Source organism: Ursus americanus, chromosome 6, assembly GCF_024610735.1.
Source record: "Ursus americanus isolate L20-20 chromosome 6, mUrsAme1.1.p, whole genome shotgun sequence".
Lineage (NCBI taxonomy): Eukaryota > Metazoa > Chordata > Mammalia > Carnivora > Ursidae > Ursus > Ursus americanus.
In genome coordinates this window covers 5,205,972-5,224,800 of record NC_142132.1, presented here as the reverse complement: position 1 = coordinate 5,224,800, position 18,829 = coordinate 5,205,972, and the positions used below count along the sequence as shown (strand labels likewise).

The 18,829-nt window shown below is 45.3% G+C and overlaps 1 protein-coding gene across 2 annotated transcripts in view; it reads left to right on the top strand.

The window, feature by feature from the left end:
* DOCK1 (dedicator of cytokinesis 1) overlaps positions 1 to 18,829 on the top strand; it is a 495,194-nt gene that overhangs the window by 404,762 nt on the left and 71,603 nt on the right. For both annotated transcript variants that reach the window (XM_045809510.2, XM_045809509.2), the window contains exons 32-33: positions 5,504 to 5,562; positions 16,249 to 16,397. In XM_045809510.2, coding sequence (XP_045665466.2) covers positions 5,504 to 5,562; positions 16,249 to 16,397 — 208 coding nt within the window. The remainder of the gene's footprint in view (positions 1 to 5,503; positions 5,563 to 16,248; positions 16,398 to 18,829) is intronic.

Genomic DNA, 18,829 nt, shown 5'->3' with positions numbered 1-18,829 from the left:
ACAGGCTTCTGTGTTCGGGACCAGACTTAGTCCTGGAAGAGAAAGGGGGTTCAGGCACTGGGCGTCCAGCATAGCGAAGCATAAAAGGCTCACTTAAAATTTTCAGCCCGAGAGTCAGGTTTGATGGCCAGCCCCAGGTCAGTGCATTTGAACCTGTGTGCAGAGACCACCCTCCATGAAGACCCTCTCCTCACTTGGTCTCCACGCTATTTCTCATCTTTATTTACTTATTTATATGCGTATTTTCACGTAGAACTCACACCTTCTGAGAGGACAGGTTCCACAACTAAGTCAAAATTCTACATAAACATTTATCTCCATCTTTCCGAGCACGGGGTTCTGAGATGTTCATGTGTTAAGTCAAACTAAGGACATTGCTATTAGGGAAACTAAAAGAAACAGAGCTGCCACAAGATCCATCTTGTGTTGTGGCCTGATCTGAAGCTGGGATTGTGGACCCCAGATGGTAACAAGAAATAGTTTAGGAAAAGTATAGCTCGCGTTTGTGTTTAAAAGACTCCAATTATTCAAAATAAGTTCACTCTAAACCCAGAATTCACGGGGGGCCCCGGGAGACAGATTTAACAAACGGTGACCTGTGCCGAGCCCTGTTGGCAAAGGTAAACGTCCCGTGTGCCCGAGCGGCGCTGTGCTCCGCCCAACACAGTAAACCGCAGGCCGCCATGGCACATCCAAGCCCTGCGTGTGATAAACTTTATTCCCTGGGTCACAGATGGGGTCCTACCTCCTCTCACCTCCCCCAGGGACTTGCCATTAAACCAAACATGTCTCGCTTCACCCATTGTGTCCCTCCAGCGACCTCTGCATCTGGCTTCATTCCTAAGCCCCCACCCACTCCTGACACAGTCTCCCTCTTTCCTTTGTTCCCAGAACCCCTGTAGAGATTTTCCTCTTCCTTGTTGGCCTCTCCATTTCCTAGTTAGGCTCATAATCCTCCGTCGGACCCTTCCGTGGCAGAGCTTCTCACGCCTTGGTCTTGGGTCTTCTTGTTCCTTCCTCCCCCCTTCAGATGGCGTGTTTCAGCGTCTCAACCCTTCCTTGGGCCATGATGGCAGCTTAATGGGTGTTTGTTTCCTACAACCATCTGCCCTCATAGTGAACACACCCTGGGTGGCTAAAAACTACAGAAATTTATTGTCTCACAGTTCAGGGGGCCGGGAATCCAATTCAAGGTGTGGGCAGAGGCAGTTCCTTCTGGAGGCTTCGAGGGAGAGCCTGTTCTGTGCCTGTCACGGCTGGTGGTTGTCCCTGGGCCTTGGCGCTCGTTGGCTCTGGCTGCATCCCTCCATGCTCTGCCTCCATCTGCATGTGGCCTCTTCCCCGTGTCTCCAAATCTCCCTCCTCTTGTAAGGACGCCAGTTCTTGGACTCAACTCCCCTCCGACCTCCGCAATCCAGCATGACGTCATCTTAACCTGGTGACACCTGCAAGGACCCTATTTCCAGAGAAGATCACCTTCACAGGTCCCAAGGGTTAGGGCTTGAATGTTATTGTGGAGCACACAGTTCAACCCACAACAGTCATGCCCAACATACTTTTCTTTTTTTTTTTTTTTTTCAGTGAAAATAGAATATAAGAAAGCATCAGAATTTACTGAAGGTAGTAAGGTTGTTATTTCATAAAACAATTGTACACAGATATTTATGTGTGTGCTGGTTAATAAAGTAAAGCGTATTTCTTTTTTCAAAAGCATTTTGAAACTTAAACTATACAAAGCTGCCTCTGTGGCCTTCGTTCACACTGCATCCCCCTTGGTCTCTGAAGGGGAAGGAGCGGGCTCTCTGTCCTCCAGCCACACGTCCTCCGTTGGTCCATATAGTTACCTACCCACGCCCTGCCACAGGGCCTTTGCATCTGCTGGTGCATTTGCCCGGCACACTCTTCCTTCCCTTCTGTCTGGATTACGTCTTTCCTTCTTCAAAACTGAGGGTAAATTGTTCTCCCAGAGAACTGCCACGGCCAGCCTGGGCCCACTGTTCAACTCACTCCTCTGTTTTTCCTAAAGAGCCATGATCACAGCCTTCATGGAACTGCTGTGTGCACATATGTGTGTGTTGATCTAATGTGATTATTTGTTTAATGCCCATCTCCGTTACCGTGCTAATAGCCCCCCAAGGTCTGTGCACTTTGTTCTCCATGTTACATTAATATTCCCTATTAGCTCTGAGCCTGACCTCTGGTGAGTATTCAGTAAGTAATGAATCAGTGAGTAATGTTCCCTGAATGAATCACTGTAAATGACCATTGTAACCATGAGGGGGATGCTGTGATGAGGCCTAGTCTGAGCTTTTAAAGGAAGCACCTAGCCTGGCTGGAGTGCTCACTAGGACACATGAGGACATCATCTCTCTCATTCTCAAAAACTCCTGGGGGATGAACATCATACATCATTACCCCAGTACTGCAGGTGAGGAGACTGAGGGTCAGAGCAGCCAGGTGACTTGCCTGGGCTGTCTGTGGTGGACATGGGTTTTCTGCTTCTCGGTGAAGATTCATGAACCCAGGCGTTGAGATAAGGCCCCAGAGACCAGGTTCATGTATTTTAGCTCAGGGTTACAGGCCTGGGTGTGGGATCCTATATCTACTTGGGCTGTGGGAAGCTTGCCTCCTTGGGGCTCCCTTGGGCCCATTTTGCAGGTGCTCTCTGACTTGTGGGTGGGCACGGTGGGCGGGGTGCGATGGGAAGTGCCAGGTGACTCCGGCTCCCTGCTGCTCTAGCTTTCTGGAGTCAGGCACAGCGGTTCTCCACCTGGAATCTCTGCTTCCTCAGTGGAAAGAGGGCCACGGCAGCTTCTCTCTGCTCACCTGGTAGTCTTGTTGCCAGAGTCAGATGAGACCAGTGCCCTTTGAGAGATGTGACACAGTGCTGTGCTGTGCTGTGCCGTCAGGGAGGCCCGGACTTGCCGTGGGGCAGAGCATGGGCCTTGCGGTCTGAAGACTTGGGTTCTCTTTCTCCTCTCCTTGCCTGTGACTTGGCCGAGTTCTTTGGCTTCTCCCTCTAGGACTGCTTCTGTTCCCTCAAGTGTAAGTTGTTGGAGAGGACTTAGCTCTGCTCTGGAAGGCTGCCACCAGCCCTGGAGCCTGTGGCTGGGTGATGAGCGTGCGCCCCCACACTTTCCAGTCCTGCTGCTCTCTCCTCTCCGGGAAGAAGGTCTGAACGGTCCGGGAATCCCTCCCGAGGTCTGGTGGCAGCTGTAACCATATTGGCAGATTATGCTGAAACGTGTATAGACTCATCAAAGCTGCCTTCTTATTAAAACTGAGGAAAAGATCATTCTCGCTGCCGGAGGGTCAGTCTTGCCCGTCACCTTCTGGCTCCTTGCTCCCCTTGTTACGTTTGTTCTGGCCCTGAGCACCTTTGTCTTATTTGAGTATGAAAACAGCATTTTAGCCCCTTGCTACAGCAGGCCTGACACTGGTGAGGGATGTGCTCTTGGATCTGTGCTGATACCCCCGTCCTCAAATACTGTGAGGGCAGTCATTCTACACGGGCAGGACGGGGCAGTGTAAATGGAAATGCGAATCAGACATCCATGAGCATCTCACCCTCTGTCGGCACCGGAAGGAGAGGGGACATCTGGGGGGAGGCAGGAGTGGTGGAGATGTCAACCCCAGCTCCGGAGAAATGGCAAATCACTGTAGGTCACCAGACATCGGGTCGCTCCGGAATGACCTAAACCGCCTAGCATTTTAGCCATTCTTCTTTTCTGAGAGATTATTCCAGGATGAGAAGGAATCGCTTGGCTGTTGGATTTAAGTATTTAAAGCTTGTGTTCCTCGGTCAGTGGCAGGCCAACTGCTGTGACCAGCTCGCACCACTTCCATGGGGGGCTCTGGCCACCTCAGTGTGCTGAGATCTGAACACGTGCTGGCAGGCTCTGGGGGGTCCTGCCTGTGCTATGGAGCTCTCTGGCTCCCCAGATGCCCACTCCCCTGAGAGGCGACTCATGCACCAGCACAGCGAGCGCTGGCACACGTGTGAACGTGACTTTGCGCTCCACAGTGCTTCTCCCCAGTGGATGCCGGGAAGCTGCTGGCTGTATCCCCTCCCGGTCTGGGCTGCAGCGGCTGCGGGGGCCGCTCTGTCATTTGTGCAGGAGCCAAATGGGAATTGGGAAACTGGGTCTACAAGCCCAGAGAGGATGCACAACTCAACAGGGGCTTCGGTCATGCGGACGTGGGCGATGTGGAGTGCCAGCTAGACATTGCACGACGCTCTCCTCTCACCCACGGGCTTGATCCAGTAGCTTTGCTGACAGTGGACAGGCCTCTCCTCCCCGTGGCACTGGTGGTGGGTGCGTTCCCTGCCAAGATCCCCCTTCTCTCACTCACCAAATTGACCCACATCAGCACTCACCTGGTTTTCGGGCTGTGCTGGAAGGTAACTCGTTTTCCCAGAGGACAAGCTTGTCCTCACAGGAAGGGGCTGACTCCCAGGTCAGTTTATCTGTCTGTACACGGGGCCGTGGGTCCATGCAGGTGCAGCGGCCCCAGGGTGACCTGTGACGGGGCTGCCAGGCCGGTTTCCCTGGTGGAGAGCATGAGCAGTCTGCAGCCCTGTCCTGCCGAAAGTGACAGATGGGTGCCTAGGGCCCTGGAGACGTTTATAGGGTGGCAGCCGGCTATGGTTGCTGGTTTACCAGGAGGCTTCTTGCCTTGAGAGCCACAACCAGGTCATCTGTAAACACAGCTTCCCTTTCCACATTAGCTGACGTGAGGACGAGCAGAACAGCCTGATGACCCCGCTGCTAAACTGCACTCCTGTACGATAATTGTGCAAATGATTATTTTTAATATAATCAGTTTTTTCCTTAGGCAATAAAGGAAAAAGTTAAATTGCTCACAAACTAATAAACATTTATCCTCTGAAGCATCAAATTCTGTTTACTCATGAAACACGCCCCTCCTCTGCTGACCGGTGGGAGGAAAATTAACATTTACTTTCCCTGATAAACAAAAACAGGGGAATGTTTGTTGGCATGTTTTGGTGTAGAGCCCTTCCTTACACTGAAAATGCTAAAGAAGGAGGGGAGATATTTGAAGGAGACCTCCCCCCTCTGATGTCCACTCCAGGGCTTAATTTTAACGTGTGAAAGCTGCTTTTGTGAGCAGGGTTGGAGGACGTCATTTGGTGTCTGCAGTGCTGGATGCTAAGAGCACGCTCTGAAAACAAGCTCCCCCTCAGGCCAGGGAGCCAGGTCCTCCTTCTCTTGCCATTAGAGATTGAAGAAGGAAAATGCTGTCCTTACTCTCCACCACCTTGCCCATGTTCCCATGGGATGTGTGGAGTGGGGGGACTGTTACATAATCTGCCATGATGGGTAAGTGAGACTCCCTTGGCTGGATTCTTCCTCCTTCAGTTCTCTTTGGTGGCAAGAGAAGCATTGATACTCTCTTTGTTTGTCTCCGTGCTGGGAGACTTTCACTGCACTTAAAAATAATCAAAGAGTGACTCAGCATTTCTCCTGTCCTCGGTTCTCAGGTATGGAGATATGAGGAGGCAGATTGGCTTCGAAATCAGAGACATGTGGTACAACCTTGGTGAGTAGCTGGGATTTCCGGGGAATCGGGGTGACTCTCTTGAAACTGTCATGGGTGATGACATTGGCCCTGGCTCTCACTGCCGGGGTGTCTTGAAAATCTGAATCGCTTCCCTTCCTCAGAGCAATTGCTACCTTTGCAATAGTTGTCTTCTGTAAATAAGAGGTAGGAAGAAAATCTGATCGGTAGGGCAAATAGAAAAATCAGTACAGTGCCCCCTTACGTCAGGTGAACACAGCTCTGCCTTGAAATTTCTTTGCTTCCCGGCATCACTAACATTCCCCCAGCTTCTTGGGCATCAAACGAGGTAGTTCATCCCACTGTTACATGGCCCACTGCTTATTGTATTCAATTTAACACATTCTACCCTCGAAGGTTTTTGGTTTTTTGGTTTTTTTGGTTTTTTCCTACTCAAAACTGGACCCTGTATATAGGTACACTGCCACCAGGTGGTGGTAGTAGAACATGCTTGTACACTGAAAACACGTGAGGGACTTCCTGTGTTCAAGATGAGAAATTAACCGAAGTGTTCATCGCTACAAACTTCCCTCTTACTACTGCTTTTGCTGCTTCTCAAGTGTTTTGGTATATTTTGTTTTCATTTGTCTCAAGGTATTTTCTGATTTCCTATCTGATGTCTTTGATCCATTGGTTATTTAGGAGTAGGCTTTTTAATTTCCTCTATTTGTGGATTTTCCAGTTTTCCTATTTCTGATTTCTGATTTCATTCCATTGTAGTTGGAAAAGGTACTTGGTAAGATTTCATTCTCCTTAAATTTGTTAATTGTTTTATGACCTAAGATATGACATATCCTATTCCCCTACCCCCCTCCCCTCTGAAGCCCTCAGTTTCATGGAATGGGATAGGCTGGTGATGGGTAGTAAGGAGGGCACGTATTGCATGGTGCACTGGGTGTTATACGCAACTAATGAATCATGGAACTTTACATCAAAAACCAGGGATGTACTGTATGGTGACAAACATAATATAATAAAAAAATATTATTATAAAAAAATGAAAAAAAAAAAGATGTGACATATCCTGAGGAACATTCCATGTGCCCTTGAGAAAAATGTTCTGTTGCTGCTGAGAGGAATGTTCTGTGTGTCTTTTGGGTCCATTTGGTCCATAATGTTGCCTTGATTAGTAAATATAAACAACCTAACTTTACATCTCCAGGAACTAGAAAAAGCACAAAGCCTGAAGTCAGCAGAGGGAAGAAAATAATAAAAATTAGAGCAGAAATAAATGAAATCGAGAATAAAAAAAAATAGAAAAACTCAACACCACTAGAGTTGATTTTTTGAAAAGAGGAGCAAAATTGACCAACCTTTAGCTAGATTAACTACGAAGAGAGGAGACTTAAATAAATAAAATCAGAAGTGAAAGCAGAACCATTACAACTGATACCACTGAAATAAAAAGGATCAAAAGAGACTACTATGAAAAATTATATGTCAACTAACCTAGAAGAAATGGACAAATTCCTAGAAACATGCAGCCTACCAAGACTGAAATTATAAGGATATAGAAAATCTGAACAAATGATAAGTAATCAGCAATTGAAAACTTCCCAACAAAGAAAAGCCCAGGACCAGATAGCTTCAGTGATGAGTTCTACCTAACATTTAAAGAAGAATTAATGCCAATCTTTCCCAGACTCTTCCAAAACACGGAAGAGAAGGGAGCACTTTCAAACTCATTTTATGAGGCAAGCTTTATCCTGATACTGAAACCACATAAAGACACTACAAGAAAAGAAAACTATAGGACACTGTCTCTGATGAACATAGATATAAAAATCCTCAAATACTAGCGAACTAAATTCAACAGCACATCAATAGGATCATACCCCATGATCAAGTGGGATTTATCCCTGGGATGCAAGGATGGTTCAACATACACAAGTTAACAAAAGTGTTAGACTGCATTACCAGATTGAAGTATAAAAGCCATGATTATTTCAGTAGATATAGAAAAAACATTTGATGAAATTTCATACCCTTTCATGTTGGAAACTCAACAAACTAGGTAGAGAAGTAACGTACCTTAACATAATAAAGGCCACATATGACAAACCTACAGCTAAGATACTCAGGGGTGGAGAACTGAAAGCTTTTCCTGTAAGTTCTGGAACACAAGGAGGCCCACCCTCACCTCTCCTATTTAGCATCGTACCGGAAGTCCCAGCCATAGCAATTAGGCAAGAAAAAGCAATAAAAGCCACCTGGATCACAAAGGAAGACGTTAAATTATCTGTTTGCAGAAGGCGTGATCTTTTATATAGAAAACTCAAAAGACTTCATCAAAAATGTTATTAGAACTAACAGATTAAGAAAACTTAGAGGATACAAAATGAACATACAAAAACCAGTTGCATTTCTATACACTAACAACTATCTGAAAAGGAAATTAAGAAAATAATCCCATTTCCAATAGTGTCAAAATGAATAAAATACTTAAAAGTAAACTTAAAACAAGGAGGTGAAAGACCTGAACAGTGAAAGGTACAAAAAGTCGATGACAGAAATGAAGGAAGAAACAAATAAATGTAAAGACATCTCATCTTTGTGGATTGGAAGGCTTGATAGTGTTAACATGTCCGTATTACCCAAAGCAGTCTGTAGGTTCAGTGCTATCTCCATCAAAATTCCAGTGGCATTTTTCACAGACATTGAAAAAATGATTCCAAAATTCATAGGGAACCACAAAAGACCCTAAGTTGCCAAAGCAATCCTGACAAAGAACAAGAGTGGAGGCATCATACATCCTGACTTCAAAATATATTACAAAGCTGCAGGAATCAAAACACGACAGTACTGGCACAAAGACGACATAGAGACCAATGGAACAGGATAGAGAGCCCAGAAATAAACCTGCACATATACAGTCAACTGATCTCAGACAAGAGAGCCAAGAATATACAGTGGGGAAAGGATCACCACTTTAATAAATGGTGTTGTGAAAACTGGATATCTACTTGCAAAGGAATGAAACTGGACCCTTGTCTGACATCATATCCTAAAACCAACCCATAATGAACTAAAGACTTAAACATAAGACGCCCCCCCCCCCCACCGCCGCTTCTTGGTATTGGTCTTGGCAATGATTTCTTGGAAACGATAGCAAAAGCACAGGCAACAAAAGCAAAAATAGACAAGTAGGACTGTATCAAACTAAAAAGCTCCTGCCCAGTAAAGGAAACAATCAACAAAATGAAAGACACCCCGTGGAATGGGAGAAAACATTTGCAAACCATATATCTGCTAAGGGGTTAATTTCCAAAACGTATAAGGAAATCCTACAACGCGATAGCAAAAAACCAACCAATAAAAAATGGGCAAAGGACTTGCATTGACATTTCTCCATGGAAGAGATACAAATGGCCTTTAGGTTTATGAAAAGATGTGCAACATGACTGACCATCAGGGAAGTGCAAACCAAAACCACAGTGAGATGTCCCCTCACACCTGTTAGGATGGTTATTATGAAAAAAGTAAAAGATAACAAGTATCAGCCAGGGTGTACAGTAGTTTGAACACTTGCACGGGGTTGGTGGGAATGTGGTAAACAGCATGGAGGTTTCTCAAAAAGTTAAAAATAGAACTACCATATGACCAAGCCATCTCCCTTCTGGCTATACGTCCAAATGAATTGAACTCAGGATCTTGACGAGGTATTTGTACGCTCATGTTCATGACACCATTATTCACAATAGCCAAGAAATGGAAACAAACTAAGTGCCCATTGATGGATGAATGGATAAAGAACATGTGGTATATGTACATTCAATGGAATATTATTCAGCTTTTTTTTTTTTTTAGTAAAAAGGAAATCTTGCCAAATGCATAAACATTCCACTTATATGAGGTTTCTAGAGTCATACTCATAGAAGCCGAGAGTAGAATGATGGTTGCTGGGGGCAGGGAGGAAGGAATGGGGAGGTATTGGTCAAAGGGTCCAAACTTTCAGTTATGCAAGATGAATAAGTTCTGGAAATCTGCTGTAGAGCGTGATACCCAAAGTTAACAATACTGTGTCCTACATTTAAAAATTTGTTAAGAGGATAGATCTCATCTTAAGTGTTCTTACGACGTTAAACAATAAAAAGAAAAAAATATAATTAATAAAAAAACTTTTTTAAAGATTGTTTTATTTATTTATTTGAGAGAGAGAGTGAGCAAGAACATGAGCAAAGGGGAGGGTTAGAGGGAGAGGGAGAAGCAAACTCCCCTCTGAGCAGGGAACCCAACTTGGGGCTCGATCCCAGGACTATGGGATCATGACCTGAGCTGAAGGCAGACGCTTAACCGACTGAGCCACCCAGGCACTCCAATAAAATGTTACTAATTAAAATAGCATGGAATTCTCTATTAGAACGTTAGTCACTACGCCACGTCATTCTGATAGGTAAGCCCCTTAAAGGGGTAAAGAACTGATAATTGGGCGTCCTGTCACCATCTTGAATGGGTCCTTGATGAACCCGCCTCTCTCCTAGTGGAGATGAAACCCTTCCTGGCCACTGCTCTCCACTGTCTGCTCACTTTGCGCAGAGGCGTTTCGGCGCCTTTCTTCAGCCTCCTGGAGGGTCCGGTGCAAGACTTCAGTGGCATTTCCTGTCTGAGCCTCCGGGGGCCCTGTTTGTTTTGCTTCGATTGGCTCACGAAGCCTGTAGTGGCTACAGGGGGCCTCCCCTCCCCTTCTCCCCAGTGACCCTGTTCTCCTTTCCAAGGAGGCAGGTGTCTGTCCACTTCTCCCTCTAGTTACCCACAGCACCCCGGTTAAGTTTGTTCCCCCAAGACTGGAACATCTTAATTGCACCCCACCTTGCTAGGTGAATAGATTCCTGCTGTGTCGTGGCTAGAGACCTTGGCTAGAAAGATGCCCTGATGTATTTATAGTCCTTGGGAAGAATGAAATAGGGTGATGAAAACAGAACATGGTTTTCCCTGAAGGTGGGGGACTGGTCCCGAGGACCCTCCGAGCAGACGGGTGGGGGTTTGGGGACCTCGCCTGCGGTCTGGCTTTGTGGTCAGCAAGTTCACAGTGGTCTGTTTTCAGCCGAGCCAGATTTCCTCATAGTGGGGTTGTTGGCTCATCCTTCTTGAGTTCCCGGATGTCAGCAAACATGTGTAAAGGAAGGCCCTACCACACCTCTAGAGAAAGTTAGAATTTCCAAATATCCTTTGTCCATCTGTTTATATGAAGGATGGAGCCTTTTTCAAATGGGCGTTACATGAAAAATAAATGCAGAAGGCCTTGGGGGAAAATACTATAAGATGTTCTATAGGTAATACTAATAACATAGAAATTAAGAAGTTAGGATTTAATGCGAGGCACCAGCTGGGTTCTCAGGAGTCAAAATCCAGCGCAGAAGCTCCCAGGGGTGATGACGAGCCGGTTGGAATGGCCCCGTCTGCTCACGCTCTCCACCGACGGGGAGCCTGCACCCGGCATGCTGTTTGGGTCTCAGGCGCTTGAGGTCCTCTTAAGGAAACTCTTTGCTGGGTCATTGAGAGGGACCTTCCCGCAGCAGCTTAAATGCCCAGAATTTGAGTTATGACCCCAGGCTGTCAAAGGCTTCCTGCGTCTCCAGCACTGAGCATTCAGGGTGCTGCCCTGTCCTTGGTCTTCCTGCCGCCCGCCGGGGGACAGAGGAGGAGTCCTGGCTCCAAGTGAAGAGACTTGAATCCTACTGGAGTTTTCTTCCTACCTTGCCTCTGCCTGGCTGTGTGGCCTCCCCCACGACCCAGTCTTTCTGGGCTTCCATCAGCTTTCCAGGCTGTAAGATAGAGAGGTTGGACTGAAGTTTTCAAGAGCCTTCCAATCCTGACGCTCCGTAATTCTTTATATATGCATGATGATCTCAGTAATGAAATGCCAAGGCTTCTAGAATAGGGAGGAGGGCCATTCATGATTCATTTTAATTGATCATGCTCTGACAGATGCATTTGTCATTTGCCCTGGGAGGCCAGGCACTGCAGAACTCTTGCCAGGAAGGGACCAAATACAACCCCATTAGAGAGCACAGCACAAGGAGAGACTGACGTTCAGAGAGCGGCATGGAGGGACTTGCTCTCTGCTGGCCGTGGGGGAATCCGGGGCTTTCCTAGCTTCCAGCATCCACCCGGCAGGTGCTGTGAGCTCCACCTGCCACCCCTCTGCACGAGAGTTCCCAGGCCTCTCTCACACGCTAGCCTCCCCAAGAGAGTGGCAACACCTTCTTCTAAGTTGTTCAGTTTCATTCTCAAGCGCACACTGTGAGTTCGTGTGTTTCCCCCCAAAGGAGTTTTAGGTATGATTTCAGATGACAGTGCTTCATTCTGAAATGGCTTGATACTTTGTACATCACTTAGGATAACTGGAGGCATCCCCCCCGGCAGATAGTCAGACTGATGATTAACATACGAAAATGCTGTTTTCTTGGGCGCCTGGGTGGCTCAGTTGGTTGAGCGTCTCCCTTCAGCTCAGGTCATGATCTCGGGGTCCTGGGATCGAGTCCCATGTCGGGCTCCCCACTCAGCGGGGAGCCTGCTTCTCCCTCTGCCCCTCCCCCTGCTCCGGTGCACACGCTTGCTCTCTCTCACAAAAATAAATAAATAATCTTTTTTAAAAAATAGGAAAAAAATAAATAAAATGCTTTTTTCTTGCTTGATAAATAGTTGTTGCCCCAACTCAGCCCCCCTCCCTGGCCCCTTAGTGCTCCGCCAGGACCCTCCCCTCCTCTATGAGGGTCATTGAAGGGTCACTGCCTGGTATGGAAGGAGGCTCCAGAACTCAGCTCAAGCCATGACTGGACTGACTGATGGACACGCCTGCCTTTTTGGCATTTCTTTCTTTCTATAAAAATTATGTTCCTGGTCACCTCTTTAGTCCCTGGGACTGACCACCATTTGCAACTGGCCCCATCCCCATGATTGTGGTGAAGGAAGGTACGAAGGGCCCCAGGTAACGTGAGCTGCTTTGTGATGCCGCTTCCAGGCCCTGGGGAAGGCTCGACCTTCTGAGGATGCACCCTTAGGTGTAAATCAGCTCTTTAAAGCTGTTTTGGAGCGGTTCCCTCGACAGATCGTTATGCTCCCAATACGCTGAGTCAAGCGGGAGGTCTTTGATTTGTAAGGTAATGGACGCAGTCAGAAGAGCAGACGTCCCATTGCATCCTGGCAGTTGCTGATTTGAATACGGTGATGAATGCGTAAGAATTGTGTTTTACGGCGTTTCAGCCAGGAATGTGGACTCCGTCCTGAGAGGTGGCCAAGAGGTCAAATGTAAACCATGACCTTGGTCAATGAAGGGTAGGAGTCTGGTAACAGCAAGAAATAACCACCAGCCAACATGATTGGGTTCCTTGCTTGTAACATAATTACATTATTTTTTGAAAATTAAAAACATATGATAAAAGTATCGGCCGCCCAAGGGATCTGCCCGAGCAGCCCCTCAGAACAGCGAAGAACGGCTGCATAGGGTCACCTCAGGCTGCCTGGCTCTTTCCTACTGCGAATCTCAGGTGTGGGAGCCTGCCCCAAGTGTCACTGCCAAGGCCCCCACTCTAGAAGTTCATGACAGCACATCTCAGTTCCCCAAAATGTACACGGCCTATTTTCTACACAGCTTTCTTTTGTGTGTGTGAATGGGCTCAGGTTTGGAAACATACTGGCAGGTTGATCCAGCCAGCACTGCCAACAAAATAAAAATGGAAGTCAGGCATATTTATCATCTTACAATTAGTCACCGATCACTCGATCAGGCCGTGAGCCTTTCAAAAGGTCACAAATAACAGAGGCACAACCAACGAATCGCTGGAGTAGTGAGTAGTAAAGTTTATTTTGTGCGTACGCCGAGAAGACAATTTGCAGGCCTGGAGCTCTCACACCAGTACATGGAAGGAGGCTCAGAGGTATATCGTTACCAAGCAGCTTCTGTCGTGAGAGAGCAGTGACTGTTTATCGGTTACAATATTAGTGATTGGTTATAATTTTAGAATTCTCTTAAATGAGAGGGAATTGGCTGGTGATTATCTCCTATCAGCCTTTGGAAAACGTCTTTGCTTTTGTTTTGTTTTTTTGCTTAAGATTTCCCGGGGCAGAAGCAAGGTTAGCCTCGCACAATAAGCTAAATGAATCTTTGCCTGTAGAACTACATTGGTTTTTGTCTGCTCAGAGAATTTTCAATGCTGGACTCCATTTGTTTCTGATTTTAACGAGCCAAATTCTCCACGAGACTATTTCTTCCCTGAGTCTTTCCAGTCATATGTGGGGTACATTGAGATGAGTGTCTCGGATCTCCCCTCCAAGCAGAGCTTCAGAGCAAGGATCTGGGTCTGTTCTGCTCGATTTAATGCAAGTGCAAACACGGTGTAGCCCCATGGGATGGCAGCATGTTTTTCCCCTCCCAAACCTGTCACATTTTGAGTCTGAAAGGAGAAATCAAAAGCACACTCTCTCCAAAAAAAGGAGGGGGAGGGGGGGGAATGTGCTTCTTTCCCGAGCTCTTCAGTTATTTATCAAAGCGCGCTCGGTGAAGCAACCGCCAGAGCACCTGCTCTCACCTTGGCGGCCGCCTCGGCTTCCATTTTGCTTATTACACACGGCCGGGCAGTGGGCACGGCGCCCACGGTCCCGCCAGAGCCAGCGTGCGCCCGGCCGGGTTTGGTCTGGGGTAGTTTTCCCAGTGGTCCCTCCATGGATGATTTGGGGACGGGACAAATTATGTGCTTTCATTAAAAGCCACACGTAAGAAGACCTCAGGTCAACTGGATGATGGACATTTTTGCTCGGTCTACCTGTGTGTACATGGAGATTTTCCTGGGCTAACACTGGTTTTAATGTCCCGGATTTTTGGACCCTCGTGATTACAGAGATCATCCACACACCCAGGGAGAGGCTACTGATTGGTGAGAACTTGCCTCCCCTGAGAAAGCATGACCCACTGTCTGGAGGGGACGGGATGGCTCCGTGTTCTGTAACTAGAAGAAAGACTCAGGGTGGGTTTTAAAGAATTTGGGAGTTGTAACTAGGAGATTGGCAAGGTGACCGAAGGTAAAGTATTTTTATTGTGATCTGATAATTACCTTGTTCTTCCTTTGTCTCAAAAGGGGGAAAAAAGTGCATCCTCTTTTTCTTGAAGTCTACACTGCAAGAGTCACCTTGATCCTCATTGATTCCAAACCTGAGTTCATCATTAAATTTGAGCAAGATATGCTCCAGGGGAAATCCATAATGCAAATGCCAAAAAAAAAAAAAAAAAAGAAAAAAGGAAAAACAAGAAAGCAAAGACGATTTCTGGAGAACACCCAGGCCTTGCTCCTTTGGGGTCCATTTGTTTGTGGAGGTTAAATCCCCAGGGATATCACTATAGGTAGAGCTCAGCACTGGCCCCTGGCCAGGTTCCTGTGCTAATGGGAAGGTCAATAATCAGAGATTAGAAAACCATCATTCTTATAACCTATTTTTCCGATCCTTGCACCTACGACCACTTGCTCCCACCTTAAATGCTCCTCCCAGCTTGGAACAGTAAGAGCTGTCAGTGACAGACCGAGCACTCTATGACACTCAAATTGTGTTGATGAATGACTTGGTGTCACTATCATCTGTTTTCTGAAACATTGGCTCTGACATTTTTTAGGCATAATACAAGAAAACTGTCACCTGAGAGACTGAATATAATAGCATTTCTAAGAGAATGCTTTGCCACAGTTACATGCCTATCAGAGACATTAAGCATTTGGGGAAGTGATGAGAATCACGTTTACATAGCCTTAGTCAAAATACTACATATTTAGTACAAGTTGAAAATAAGATTTTCATTATATTCAGATTCCTTATTGAAGGTTACATTTTGCATTAAGTATGTCCACTTAATATAAATTTTAGAAATCTGTTAATTTAGGTTTATTATGCGGTCTATGTACTTTGTTAAGTGTAGTTATTTATAATAGCCAAATTTGTTTTATGGTTTTCTACAGAAATCCTTATTAGCTGAGTAATAGAAACAAAAAACTAAACTAAATTCTTTAGAGGATCTATTCTCTTTTCTGATTGTATAGAAATATGAGTAAGATTGATTAACTCTAGATAAATTGCTAGTGTTAATAACAAAATGTCACAAATGAGATACCAGGTATTCTGTCTCCCAGCCCTGCTACAGAGCCCTGCTCATGTCCTTGGTTTATGTGATATAATTGTCTATTTGTGAAATGGCATTTATCTTATATAACAGATAGGTCATGACTACGGGTCTTACATTGGATGATACTTTAATAGCTTCCCTTACAACATTTAGAATACAGTCCACTTTTCTTAATTTTATTTTTAAGATTTTATGTATTTATTTGAGAGAGAGAAAGAAAGAGAGCAGGGGAGGAGCAGAGGAAGAAGGACGAGCAGACTCCCTGCTGAGCTCAGAGCCTGCTGTGGGGCTCGATCCCAGGACCCTGAGATCATGACCTGAGCTGAAATCAAGAGTCATATACTTAACCTACTGAGCCACCCAGGCACCCCTACAGTCCACTTCTTATGCTAAAGGCTGGACACATTCAGATTTCCAGTGGATGAGAAATAGATGCATGTCCCTAATATCCTAGTATTCAAAATCACACTGATCTGTGTTGTTCAGTTTGGTCCATTGAAGCTCATTTTAGAATCCCTTAAAAAAAAAAATCTGAATAATGCCTTTCTGTATTTAAGGTCAACACAAAATAAAGTTCATTCCAGAAATGGTCGGCCCTATATTAGAAATGACGCTAATTCCTGAGACAGAGCTGCGCAAAGCCACCATCCCTATCTTCTTCGATATGATGCAGTGTGAATTCCATTCGACGCGAAGCTTCCAGATGGTAAGGGCGTAGTAGGTGTGCGGTAAGTGGCTTGGGGAGAAGGCACACAAGCCTGAAAACCTTGAAAAAGGCTTATAAGTGACTCTGGAGGTAAAGGTATTGAACATGAAAAACCTAATTCCCTACAGTTTAAAAGAGAAAAATCCTAGGACTTCCCTTCTTGAAGAAGCCTATCATCCTTTGTTCTCATCTTTAGGGAGAAATATTCCCAATTATTATTATTATTAGCTTTTACTTACTTTTTTAAATCTGGATTTACTTACACATTCAACCCTGAATTAAAGTCTCTTTCCCCTCTCCTTGGTACGTACCCTCGGAATGTTTAACCAAATGTTACCTCGTTCTCTCAGACTGGCTGCTTCTTGCCAACATGTGTTATTTTCAAGTCAACAGTCTTTGCTTTTCCTCTTTCACATCTGTCTTGGTCTTTTACCTGTGCAGCGGAACCGATAAGAACTCCTCCAAGAAAGTCTGCGTAACGTGCTCAGAACATACGGTATCAATAGGAAAGACAACATCTGAATATTCATGTTGGAGGATTAGCAAAATGTCCTTCCCTGGATTCCATGAAAATAAGTATGGTGTTTACATATTCACTGTTGGGTCCACACTCACAGGCACGAGCGTACGGTGGCTTTCTCCCCAGTGGGCTACTGGGTTGGCTATGATGCTTTGCAGGAGGCACGAGAAGAACCCAAATGGTAGTGCGTCCTCCACATTGAAAGTAACCTTTGCTTAAATATTATAATAATTCAAGTAAGTAAATATCAATTTCACATAGATTTTTGAGGAATTTTAAGAAAAATTCTTACATTGGAAGGAAACCAAAACTGCATCAGAGTAGCAGGATTGTAGTGGGACCTAATATTTAAAGAGTAGATTTTCCTTCCTCCCCTTTATACTTTTTAGGTCATAGACTGTGAATCATTTATAGATTTCCACTGGCCAGTCCTCATCACCATGGCATGCAGGTGGTAGCCATGAAGAATACTTTTGGTATTTTCCAGAGCCAAAACCAGATGCAAGCTAGAAGAACCTCTGCTCTGTGAGTACATTTGAGTTTGCACACTGAAGCCAGGTAGACCATGACTCCCAGTACTCCCGGCTTGCCAGCAAATGACTGAACGTCTTTAGTCTTCGACTCAGAGCTGTCATGTTGGTACAGAATGGAATCTACTCCAAAGGGGTGTTATAACAAGTGAATAAAATAAACCTGAGAAGACCGCCTGCCCACCCACCCGCCCACCTCCCTCCCTCCCTCCTTTTGCTTCTCTCTTCCTTTCTTTGTTTCTCTCTTTCTTTCTTTCCATAGGGGAAGACGGCTTCCTTACACTTATTTATTTATAAGGTTAAAGAGATTGTTTTAAAAGAACAGCTATTTGTATTCCTCTGGTTTACAATCAGTCTTTGTACACATGTAATGTAATGTTGTAAACATTGTCCAAATTTTTTTGGTTCTTTTTGTTTGGCAATCTATCACAGACATCTTTCTTGATTACAACGTAGTAACCATGATTTTTATGATGGCATAACATTTCATAAAATGAAATGGGTAATCTTCTCTTACCCATCTCTTTCACTGAGCATTTAGGTGGTTTGCACATTCTCACTACTGTGAGTAAATGTGCAGTGAACACTTGCAAGCATATAGCTTGACTTTCTTTTGAAAGTTTTCCTGGCATGCAGTCTCAAAAATGGAATTGCCAATTCAAAATATTTTTGTAAGTTTTGACATTGCCAGTTTTGTTTTTATGTCATTGCCATAGGATTTGACCCATCTCCACTGCCACTGGCACTAAATCATGGTCCAGTCCCATTGCCAACTCACCAGAACTAGGATTTGTAGTTTCAAATGCCTTTTCCTAGGCTGAAAATACATCTGACTTTTTGAATTTTATATGAATCAAGCCCCAAAGAAGGACCTCATGAAAAAATGCTGTTGAAGAATCAGGTAGGGTCACCTGGGTGTCTCAGTCCATTAAGCATCCAGCTCTTGATTTCAGCTCAGGTCATGATCTCAGGGTCATGAGATCGAGCCCTGCATTGGGCTCCACGCTCAGTGAGGAGTCTGCTGGAGAGTCTCTCTCTCTCCCTCTCCTTCTGTCCATCCCCCCACTCCCAGCCCTTGCTCTCTCTCTCTCTCAAATAAATAAATCTTATAAAAAAAAAAGAATCAGGTGAAGCAGAAAAATGTATTTATGTGAATAAATGTTATGAACCCAGGAAACTAAGATCAAAGGCCTTTAAAACACTGTGTCATTTGTCATTCTTTGAAGCCGACTTTGGGTTAAAATAAGGTCAAGAGCAGTTGGAATAAGGACAAGGGCATGAATGAGAATTTGGCTTCTGAACCGTTCCTCTTCTTCCTTCCATTCTTGTGGTTCTTATTCCTGCAGCTTTAAGACATCTTACATAATCGTCTGTGGAAGTGC